This window comes from Thermobia domestica, chromosome 4 (genome assembly GCF_964235325.1).
Source record: "Thermobia domestica chromosome 4, izTheDome1.hap1.1, whole genome shotgun sequence".
Classification (NCBI taxonomy): Eukaryota; Metazoa; Arthropoda; class Insecta; order Zygentoma; family Lepismatidae; genus Thermobia; species Thermobia domestica.
The window spans coordinates 11,073,593-11,086,289 of record NC_137457.1 but is presented as its reverse complement, the minus strand read 5'-3'; the positions used below and the strand labels follow the sequence as shown (position 1 = coordinate 11,086,289).

Below are 12,697 nucleotides of genomic sequence, written 5' to 3'. Positions count from 1 at the left end.
AGGGGTGGGCCAAGGTACCCCTCCCAAATTTTTCAAGGGGTACATTAATATACCCATGTCTTATAAAAGGGAATGGACCCCTGTATACGCCCATATAACCATATAGGGTAATAACACCTCATCAAAGGGGATAAATTAGGTCAAAAACCCCCGAAATTTGACTTTTTGGCAATTTTTTACCCATGAAAGGGAACGACATAGACACCCAATACTGATAGAGGTACATACTATGGTCCTAGGCTACCATACCAAATTTTTAGATTTGGCAATTTCCGAAATTTAAGGGGGGTGGTCCTATGTACCTCTGCCAAAATTTAGGGGGTGGGCCATGGTACCCCTGCCAAAATTTAGAGGGGGTGGTCCTATGTACCCCTAGGTCATTGACCCTGGGCCAGGTCATTGACCTTTGACCCCGGTCATAAAAGAGAGTGAGGATGAGTCATTCGGGCATAACGGGGCCCCTACTACTACGTACCAGGAAGATAAAAAATAGACCCCATCAGCATCGATAACCTTCTGGAAGACCATGGATTCCATCGAGGTAAAACTTGCTGGACCGTTAAGTGAAGAAGGTATCAAGTGCATTTCACACCTCTACTAGAGTTCTCAACTGGGGATAGTCCAAGGAACGTAACAGGTGATAATAGGACGGTGCAATGTCCGAGGAGTATGGCACATGCAATGGTATTTCCCATCCAATTCGTAGAATGGTGTCTCGGGTCATCCTAGCTATGTGGGGTTTAGCGTTGACCTGTAACAGGAGGACCTCTTTGTGATCCAGAAGTATTGGCTGCAGTGTTGAACTTAGGAATGTTCAAGAGATGTCTGAGCTCCTCTTACAATATATATGCGCCCCCTAGAATATCTATACACATACATTGAAATATTTACTTTTTTCTGTTTTTTTTTTCAGAAATGAAAGAGTCTTAAAAGCAAAGATATTTTTAAAGAAAATTAATCTATTCTTTTGCTCAAACTAACTGTTCTATAAACCGTGTCCTCGTATAAAGTCGAAGTTAAATAAAAAAAACTTGGAGATTAGATACAGACGCACACAAACGCTTTACACAGTTAGTTAGGGAAAAATGGCAATATGTTTGTTATTGCAACCTCCTAGACAATAGCAAGCCTTGAGTTTTGTCGAGACAGCCTTCTGCTACTCTACTGAAATCTAGAACAGAGCCCGCCTTGTACAAAAATTTTTATTGCCCCTTGTACAAAAGTCTGAATTCAACACTGGCTGGCTCCAGAGTTTTGAGTCTTTCTTGAACATGGCTTAACTGTTGAAAGTACACAGTTATATTGACGCTCTCTGACGAGCTGGTACAAGTTTCCGATGCACGATGCCTCGAACAGTCCACCAAACACACAGAAGGACCTTCTTCTAGTGCAGTGTTGGTTTCGGTTGTTTTGGATCCGGTTCGTGGGGCGCTAACCAATGATGACGGTGGCCTGGAGCTTCGTACAGGACCCACTTCTCATCACATGTCAACACTCTGCCCAGAAACGGATCCTTCCTCAGATGAGACAGCAAAGAAACATAGGTATCGGCTCGCGTTGCTTTCTGGCTTGAAGTCAAATCATTTGGGACACATCGACCCAACTTGCAGTTCTTCCCAAGTTGATGGAGGTGCTGCCGAATTGTTTCTGCACTCATAGTGAATTGTAGTCTCGGTTCCTCACATGTATGGCCACTGTTCACCTTAATTGCCGCCTTAAGATCTTCATTTTGTACATGTGTTGGTCTTCCGGCTCGTAATGCGTCTTTGAGTATCTCGTCACCGTCCTTAAACTTGTTAAACCACCGCTGCACTCTCTGCGTAGTCACGACATCCTCACCAAAGGCACGGCATATCTTCCGCCAGCTGTGTTTGATATAAGTTTGAACTCGTACAGCATACACGCCCTTATGACTCTCTGTGGAGGTCCCATGTTCACTCTGTATATTCACTCTCTCGTTTTCTCTGTTCACTCTGTCCTTACGCAAGTTCACGGTGCAACTGAACTGCCACAACTAGGTACTCTGTTGGATATACTAACGCCTAAAACTGAGCTTTGCCTTATCTTCTTCAGCGTTTAACTCACGGTGTGAAGGCCAATTGAACACAAATCTCCACAAAAAAAAGCGACGGAACCTTTTTGGTTACCTTTAACCGTCATACTATTGTAGAAGTCATTAGGTCTAGTAGAATCGTGCAAGCAAATAATGCAGTTGTGCTAGAAGAAAAGCAAACACTTCAAATTGTTAACTGTGAACTCAATAGGGAATAGAGTATTAGAAAGATCTGGATGCAGATAAGAGAGAAATATTAATATGGATTTCTCAGAAATAGAAACACAAAATAGAAACTGGATTCAGAAGGCAAAACTAGTAAGTAATTGGAAAATATTTTTGAATGTGGAAATGAGACTTTGGGATCAATATCCCAAAGAAGAGTAATGAAAGTTTATGGTCTTAAGTCCAATGGTTAGAACCTAGGAGCTAAATGAGACATGGTTACTATAATGAATCAAAATTGCGGTAAGTACAAAGTGAGAGAAAACGATAAAACATGTGAAAAACCTAAGCACACAGTTCTGTGCAGCTAGAGCAACTTGGTCTTGTAGATCATACAGTTCCTTTTTATAAGTTTTAGATCCCACACTAATGCCAGCTAGGCTAAAGGAGACGGTGATGATGAGAATGTATGAAATGGTGTAATGAAGAAAGTGGGAGGAAACGAGATAACCCCGAGAAAACCGACGCACGCTGTATTTCTCCACCACAACGATCACTTGGCGCAAGCTGGGACCGAACCAAGGTCCCCATGCACCAGAAATGAACGCTCCACCAGTGAGAAACCGCATCCTCTCATAGACCACAGAGTTAGGCAGTTAGTTTGTCTCATACATTTTTCACGAAATTTTGCAAAAATATGTTCAACATTCGATGCAAAATACAAACACGTACATAGAACATAAAATAGGTTGTGTAAACAGGACTCGGTAACAGTTTCTTCTATTGCCTTTCCATCTCAATTTGTAGATATTGTTTGTTGCTTTCGCTATTTATTAATTAACAATTTTAGATACAAACCGCAAAAAATTGTCATCCAAATGCGAATCAAATGCAAGATTATGTAAAGTACATCCTTATCACAAAATGAGCACATTTACTTTATCCTTGATTACTAGAAACTACATTTCACATACCCGTAGCTCTTCTTGCTGCAAGTAATACATTCCACCCATAAAATTGCCAAACCGTATACAAAATCATCTTACTCTTAAAGGAAATCTTAACGGTTTAGGTCCCACGGTTATGCTGATAAGGCTAATGGAGACGGTGATGATGAGAAATGAAGAAAGTAGGAGGGAACGGGACAACCCCGAGAAAACCCAAGCACAGGTTGTTTGTTGATCACAAAATTCACTTGGTGCGAGCTGGGATCGAATCGAGAACCCTATACAGCAGAGGTGAACGCTCTACCACTGAGCCAACACAGCCCCTAAAATTATCTAAATCTGTTCAAAATCAGCAATTAACAAAAAAATAATTACTTACGTGAGCAATATTGTATACATCTGGTTTTAGTCTCAAAATTATTGGGATTTCCTTCACAGCCATTGTAAGTAAAATTCAAGCATTGTTTTGTCGGTTTGTCGAAATACCATCGAATCTCTGTCTCATTACATATCCCCTGATCCACTGGTAAACTGCAGACCTCCACTTTCCGTTCTATTAAAAAAATAATATTTTAATATGAATTAATCATGAGTTCGAGGAATATTTTTAGACTGCACATTGATTTTATAAAATCTCAAATCTGTGTTTAGTGAACTACTTTAAGAATTTACTTTGTCCAAAAGTGAAGCTTTTAATAAACAAAATTGAAGCTGTTATAATGGAAAGGAATTTGAAGAGCTCCAATACTAGTATTGTTATTTTTCTTTGATAAATAATATATCTGTATAGATTAAGATTGCGAAATCAAATTTAAACAAAAGTTAAACTCATTTCTCAGCGAATATGCTATCTTAATTCTATGTTCTTTTTTTACGCAATCATAATAACTCGTTTGGTGCAGATAAATTTGAGGCAAGTTACTAATGATAGTAACTCAAAAATTAAAATGATTTTCTTACTTATACGATAATGCTATCCAACTCTATTCTGCTAGACCCTGTCTACAAATTAAGTACCTATTTGTAATGTACCTCCAAAAATACATTTCACAAACTAAATGTCTTCATACATACATGTTACAAGTAAGATGTTTGTCAACTTATATATATATACAAATGTCACTACATTCATGTTTACATATATATATATATATATATATATATATATATATATATATATATATATATATATATATAAACATGAATGTAGTGACGTTTGTCTGTATACACATTCTACACTGTTGCCCTGATTTGATGAAATTCGGTGCATGAGTGAAATGTGGCCAACCTTAGGTTGCGTTTACTTTGTAGGCACGCTTTGCCAAGTAAAATGGAAGCTTGCCCCGCCGCCATCGGGAAACAAAACAATTTGTTTTTACAGGCAAGCGTGCTCCTTTAAAGTTGGGCTCTTTCAAGTGACTGTGACTTTCAAGCAATTATTTCGTCTTCACTGTCCGATGACTCCATCTTGACTGATGAAATGGAAGCGCGATCAGTTGCTGTTGCTTGCCTGTACTATAAACACACCCCCATCGCAGCAAGCTTGCGCAAGCGTGCGCTTCCATTTTACTTGGCCTAGCGTGCCTCCAAAGTAAACGCAGCCTTAGGTTTTTGTCATGTTACTTTAATTAATATGGCAACAAATTAGAAATAATCATGCATAAAATCTATCTCGCCATCCTTTCCTAAAAGATGAAACTCATAATCTTATATTAAAATTAACTCATAGATTTGTGTTAAAATAAAGGGCAATTGATGCATTTTTTTTCTAAATGCCCGTTTTAATAAAGCAACACGTCATTTTCTATAACATATAAATATGTGTATGCATGTTCAAGGATAATTGTACACAACGCCATCTCACAACAAAATTGGAAAATCATATTAATTATAAGTTTAAAAAATATTGTAGACTAATACTTCTAATAGTAGGTTTGAATTTATCACAATTACACCATGAATAAAACTTGAAACTGAAAACACCATAACGCAATCAATTCTTGGAATGTGAAATGTTTGATATACTGCAGATAAACACTATGATTCAGTAAATTCAACATTTTTAGTTTAAAACTATCTTGAAATGTGACTTGGTTGCAAACGGAAAATATACTTATGAAAAATGTTGGAGTCTCTTCTCCTCCTCCCTTACAATACGTAATTCAATGCAAATGTAGTTATATAAACTCATGAAACTATTTATTTTTCGCATAAGTATTCTATCTCTGAAGTATTTAGAAGAAGTCGTTAATCAAAATTGGCATCATAAACATCAAGTCTTAGGTAAATACCAGCTACAAAACTCATTTTGCATAAGTTAGCCGTTTTCTTGTGAAGTGATCATTGTTAAAATGTATAGAAAGTGCTAATTTTTCTCTTAAGAGTGTTAACTTCAAAACCAAGTTTAAACGTATCTGATTATCTTTTATGAAGAGCTTGTATGAGGCGTGTAGTATCAAAATCTGCCATATCAATTTAGCTTAGTTTCGAGTAATCTTGCAAAACGTGCAGTGAATCGCCATATGTAAGCGTACAAAGTCCCATACTTGAACTAATTTTTGGTATGATATATTAAGCTTTCAAACAAAATATTGTTTCCATGGAATTCCTTTAGATCAAACATGCAGGATGGACCCACAAACATTTGCTTAGGTTAAATGCTTTGAATAAAAATCAGGAAACGAAATAAGCATGTCATACCTTGTTCATGAGGAAATAAAGGTGAATCAGAAAAGGTACTGTAAGTGACCGCCCTCGACTTAAACATAGTTGAACACGATGTTGCAGATTCTCAAATGTTGCTATCAGAACCTCTGGTTCACTGTTTGGATTTCAAGGATGGTATGCTTTCATAAATCTTCCAAGTTGTGAGATTTCTTCCTATTGACCTTGCCTTTTAGACAATCCCAGAGGAAAAAGTCAGGTGGTGTTAAGTCAGGTGACTTTGGGGGCCACAGCCGTTTCAAAACCATTCTGCCGGTAAAAAATAATGATGACGACCTCAACCATGGTCATTCTAGACGTGAGGCATGTGTCGCCATCATGTTGGTACTAGCCGAGGGTTAGTTCATCGTAGTAGTAATCGCGTCACTTTGCCTCACTTTTTGGCCCCTGGGTCCCTGCCTCAGGACCCATGGTCCCTGGCCGGGGTCAATGACCTAAGGGTACATAGGACCACCCCCTCTAAATTTTGGCAGGGGTACCTTGGCCCACCCCCTAAATTTTGGCAGGGGTACATAGGACCACCCCCCTTAAATTTTGGAAATTGCCAAATCTAAAAATTTGGTATAGTAGCCTAGGACCATAGTATGTACCTCTATTAGTATTGGGTGTGTATGTCGTTCCCTTTCATGAGTAAAAAATTACCAAAAATTCAAATTTCGGAGGTTTTTGACCTAATTTATCCCCTTTGATGAGGTGTTATTACCCTATATAGTTATATGGGCGTATACAGGGGTCCATTACCTTTCATAAGACATGGGTATATTAATGCACCCCTTTAAATTTTTGGGAGGGGTACCTTGGCCCACCCCTTCAATTTTGGAAATTGCCCAATTTAAACATTTGGTATAATAGTATAGAGCCCTAGTATGTATCACTATAAATTTGGGTGGTCCACCTCGTTCCCTTTCATGGGTACACAATTGCCAAATTTTAGTACAACCACGTGTTTGGTCTTTTGACCTAATTTATCACCTTTGATGAGGTGTTATTATCCTATATCGTTATATGGGCGTATACAGGGGTTCATTACCTTTCATAAGACAAGGGTATATTAATGCACCCCCAGGAGGGGTACCTTGTACACCCTTTAATTTTGGAAATTGCCCAATTTAAACATTTGGTATAATAGTATAGGATCCTAATATATATTACTGTTACTTCGTTCCCTTTTAGGGGTACAAAATTGCCAAAATATAAACGTAAGCAATACGTTGTACCACGTGTTTCGTTTTTTACCTAATCTATTCCATTGGATGAGGTCCTATTACCTTATACGTTATATGGTCACGTATGGGGATTCATTTCCTATCATAAGACATAGGTACATTTGTGCACCCGGGAGGGGTACTTTGACCCACCCCTTTAATTTTGGAAATTGTCCCTTTTATATGTTTGGTATTATAGTATAGGACCCTAATATAAATTACTATAAATTTTGGTGGTTCACCTCGTTTCCTTTCATGGGTACGAAATTGCCAAATTTTAGTACAACAACGTGTTTGGTTTTGGCTCAATTTATCCCCTTGGATGAGGTCCTATTACCTTATATGGTTATATGGTCATGTATATATTGGTCCATTTCCTATTATAAGACATGGGTACATTGATGCACCCTTTAAATTTTTGGAAGGGGTACCATGGCCAACCCCCTTAAATTTTGGAAATTTTCCAATTTGAGCATTCGGTATCATAGTACATGCCTCAACATGTATCATGATAAATTTGGGTGGTCCATCTTGTTCCCTTTCATGGGTAAAAATTGCTAAAATATAAACATAAGCAATATGTTGTACCATGTGTTTGGTTTTTGGCCCAATTTCTCCCCTTTGATGAGGTTCTATTACCTTATATGGTTATATGGTCATGTATATGGGTTCATTTCCTATCATAAGACATGGGTACATTGACGCACCCTTTAAAAATTTGGGAGGGGTATCTTGGCTCATCCACTCGGTTTTAGAAATTGTTTAATATAAGCATTTGGTATCATAGTACAGGACTTCAATATGTACCACTATAAATTTGGATGGTCCACATCGTTCCCTTTCATGGGTAAAGAACTACCAAAAAATCAAATTTCGGAGGTTATTGACATCTATTTAGCACGTTATATGGGTATGTACAGAGGTTTATTACCTTTATATGTTTATGTTCCCTTTTAAATTTGGGAATTCTCAAATAACAAAATTCGGTAAACGTTTTCTAGGACCCATTGGTGTTCCTCTTATGACCAAATATTCAAAATTTAAAGGTTATTGACCGGCTTTATTATTGAATAAGTACAGGATTTATTACTTTTTCATAAGACACATGTGTATTTGTGTACCAATCTTAAATTTTGGGAGGGGTACATTTCTTATTGTCATATCAATAATTGGTAATTGGATAGTATCTCATTCATTGGGTAAATCATTGTCAAATATGAGTATGATCACGTGATCAGTTATTAACCTATGATGGGATTAGGAGTCCAGAACAATGGTACATTGAAACTTTGTAGGATAATTTGAGAATGCGTCATTGGTTTTGATTATTCCCGCCAAATATAAACGTAAGCAAGACGTTGTACCACGTGATTGTCCTTGATGAGGTAGTGTACAGGGATTCATTTCCTTTGTTGTGGTACTTCTTAAGTTTGAGTACACACACTTCTAGAAAACAGTTGGTTCTACTCAGGTAAACAATTGACGGACATTATTGACCTTATTGAACATATAATGATATGATTAACTCTAAGACTTAGGTATATCAAGAGAAGTATTCTTTAAATTTGGGAATGGTGATAAACAGAATTTTAACATAAGGTGCGAAATTTGAAACAATACATTGAACTTTAGTCACAGCTCATAGTCTAAGATCATTGGTGGTGATTGATTTGACCTTGAGCTTTAGAAATCTGATAGCTAACCTTATTGAATCTTATGACTCACAGACGAAAGGCAATACATGCTACAACAGTTTGAAATTTAATCATAAGGTGATGTAATCTGACACTAGCAAAGTTATTGTTAATGCAATTTGATTGGCTGATCACTATCTTTCGTACAATCTGATTGGCTGATCACTATCTTTCGTGCAATCTGATTGGTTGATGATTTTCAAATCTTTGCTGTATTCAGTTTTAAGTTTTGTTTAACATTTAAGAAGCTTTAAAATTTTTCGTTTGAAAATTTTTGTTTGAAACTTTGGTTTGAATTTTCTTTTAGTTTAAAAATTTTTGTTTCGAAATTTTTGTTTGAAATTTTTTTCGTTTGAAATTTTTTGTTTGCAAATTTTTGTTCGAAAATTTTGTTTAAAATTTTTTGTTTAAAATTTTTCGTTTCCAAATTTTTTGTTTGAAATTTTTTGTTTCAAAATTTTGTTTGAATTTTTTTTCGCTTCAAAATTTTGTTTGAATTTTTTTGGTTTGAAATTTTTTGTTTGAATTTTTTTTTCGTTTCAAAATTTTGTTTCAAAGATTTTTGTTTGAAATTTATTTTCAAAGTTTGAGTTGACATTTTTAAAAGTTTGTGCACTTATTAGTAAAGAACTGGAACTGTTTAGAACAAAAACCTTTGACAACATTGTGGTGCAATAGTACACGTCAGAACCTGGGGTTGTACTTGAAATGAAAAAACACAATTCATTGAAATGGATCATTTTATTACACTCCACATACATCCATACCAGATAGTGGTTCTGGATATTGGCGATACAATGTATTTTGAACTTCTTGCACTAGTTTGTCTTTAGCATATAATTTTAATTCCAATTGAAGTCTTTTTAGGTCTAATGCAATATCAATTGGTGGAAACTCAATGTCCATTTGATCACAAATAAACTGTTTATCAATACAGTTATGCACCCACGAACGATGTTGACAACCATCACAATATCTAGATACATGTTGTACAATATGCATAACACATTTTTCAAAATAGTACTTTTTCAGGAATATACTAGTTTTGTTGCACACTTCCACTGCATGTTTAACACACTGGAATACGTTGATAAATTTGTTCCATTCTGTTTCCGTTAGATACACCATGTTGCGAGGGACATGGAATGTACTCTTTTTACGTAACAGCACCATATTCTCTTCGAGGACTGTACGCATCACCACTTCATGATTTGAGCCTAATGATTTGACTATGGTCACATTTAGCTCATCATGAAAATAATCGTTCATTTGGTCGATTCGTGAACATAATATTTGCCATTCTTCACAGGTCAGTTGTACACCAAATTGTTCTGCTTTGCCCAATCGAATCACTGGCTCAAATAGGGATCGTTTGGCTAGCTAAGATTCTATAAGGTACATTCTGTTGTAAATCAGTAATCTTGGTAAATGATTTCATCACATCACGTGTGTTTAGAAACTGCAGACAAGTAGCCATGATGATGTTATCATGAATACTAACTCGAACGATACTTATATATGATTCAAAACTGATGACGTTGCATCATCATGTTCTGACGTGTACTATTGCACAATGATAAACAATGTTGCCAGAGGTTTTTGTTCTAAACAGTTCCGGTTCTTTACTAATGAGTGCACAAACTTTTAAAAATGTCAACTCAAACTTTGAAACAAAAATTTCAAACAAAAAACTTTGAAACAAAATTTTGAAACGAAAAATTTTTTCAAACAAAAAATTTCAAACCAAAAAAATTCAAACAAAATTTTGAAGCGAAAAAAATTTCAAACAAAATTTTGAAACAAAAAATTTCAAACAAAAAATTTGGAAACGAAAAATTTTAAACGAAAAAAAATTCAAACAAAAAGTTTCAAACAAAAAAATTTTTCAAACAAAAATTTCGAAACAAAAATTTTTAAACTAAAAGAAAATTCAAACCAAAGTTTCAAACAAAAATTTTCAAACGAAAAATTTTAAAGCTTCTTAAATGTTAAACAAAACTTAAAACTGAATACAGCAAAGATTTGAAAATCATCAACCAATCAGATTGCACGAAAGATAGTGATCAGCCAATCAGATTGTACGAAAGATAGTGATCAGCCAATCAAATTGCATTAACAATAACTTTGCTAGTGTCAGATTACATCACCTTATGATTAAATTTCAAACTGTTGTAGCATGTATTGCCTTTCGTCTGTGAGTCATAAGATTCAATAAGGTTAGCTATCAGATTTCTAAAGCTCAAGGTCAAATCAATCACCACCAATGATCTTAGACTATGAGCTGTGACTAAAGTTCAATGTATTGTTTCAAATTTCGCACCTTATGTTAAAATTCTGTTTATCACCATTCCCAAATTTAAAGAATACTTCTCTTGATATACCTAAGTCTTAGAGTTAATCATATCATTATATGTTCAATAAGGTCAATAATGTCCGTCAATTGTTTACCTGAGTAGAACCAACTGTTTTCTAGAAGTGTGTGTACTCAAACTTAAGAAGTACCACAACAAAGGAAATGAATCCCTGTACACTACCTCATCAAGGACAATCACGTGGTACAACGTCTTGCTTACGTTTATATTTGGCGGGAATAATCAAAACCAATGACGCATTCTCAAATTATCCTACAAAGTTTCAATGTACCATTGTTCTGGACTCCTAATCCCATCATAGGTTAATAACTGATCACGTGATCATACTCATATTTGACAATGATTTACCCAATGAATGAGATACTATCCAATTACCAATTATTGATATGACAATAAGAAATGTACCCCTCCCAAAATTTAAGATTGGTACACAAATACACATGTGTCTTATGAAAAAGTAATAAATCCTGTACTTATTCAATAATAAAGCCGGTCAATAACCTTTAAATTTTGAATATTTGGTCATAAGAGGAACACCAATGGGTCCTAGAAAACGTTTACCGAATTTTGTTATTTGAGAATTCCCAAATTTAAAAGGGAACATAAACATATAAAGGTAATAAACCTCTGTACATACCCATATAACGTGCTAAATAGATGTCAATAACCTCCGAAATTTGATTTTTTGGTAGTTCTTTACCCATGAAAGGGAACGATGTGGACCATCCAAATTTATAGTGGTACATATTGAAGTCCTGTACTATGATACCAAATGCTTATATTAAACAATTTCTAAAACCGAGTGGATGAGCCAAGATACCCCTCCCAAATTTTTAAAGGGTGCGTCAATGTACCCATGTCTTATGATAGGAAATGAACCCATATACATGACCATATAACCATATAAGGTAATAGAACCTCATCAAAGGGGAGAAATTGGGCCAAAAACCAAACACATGGTACAACATATTGCTTATGTTTATATTTTAGCAATTTTTACCCATGAAAGGGAACAAGATGGACCACCCAAATTTATCATGATACATGTTGAGGCATGTACTATGATACCGAATGCTCAAATTGGAAAATTTCCAAAATTTAAGGGGGTTGGCCATGGTACCCCTTCCAAAAATTTAAAGGGTGCATCAATGTACCCATGTCTTATAATAGGAAATGGACCAATATATACATGACCATATAACCATATAAGGTAATAGGACCTCATCCAAGGGGATAAATTGAGCCAAAACCAAACACGTTGTTGTACTAAAATTTGGCAATTTCGTACCCATGAAAGGAAACGAGGTGAACCACCAAAATTTATAGTAATTTATATTAGGGTCCTATACTATAATACCAAACATATAAAAGGGACAATTTCCAAAATTAAAGGGGTGGGTCAAAGTACCCCTCCCGGGTGCACAAATGTACCTATGTCTTATGATAGGAAATGAATCCCCATACGTGACCATATAACGTATAAGGTAATAGGACCTCATCCAATGGAATAGATTAGGTAAAAAACGAAACACGTGGT

General features: G+C 35.7%; 1 protein-coding gene across 8 annotated transcripts in view; it reads right to left on the bottom strand.

The window, feature by feature from the left end:
- Window positions 1–12,697, bottom strand: part of LOC145683247 (carboxypeptidase inhibitor SmCI-like) — a 94,715-nt gene that overhangs the window by 41,295 nt on the left and 40,723 nt on the right. For all 8 annotated transcript variants that reach the window (XM_081754618.1, XM_081754614.1, XM_081754617.1 and 5 more), the window contains exon 4: window positions 3,545–3,718. In XM_081754618.1, the coding sequence (XP_081610744.1) occupies window positions 3,545–3,718 (174 nt within the window). The remainder of the gene's footprint in view (window positions 1–3,544; window positions 3,719–12,697) is intronic.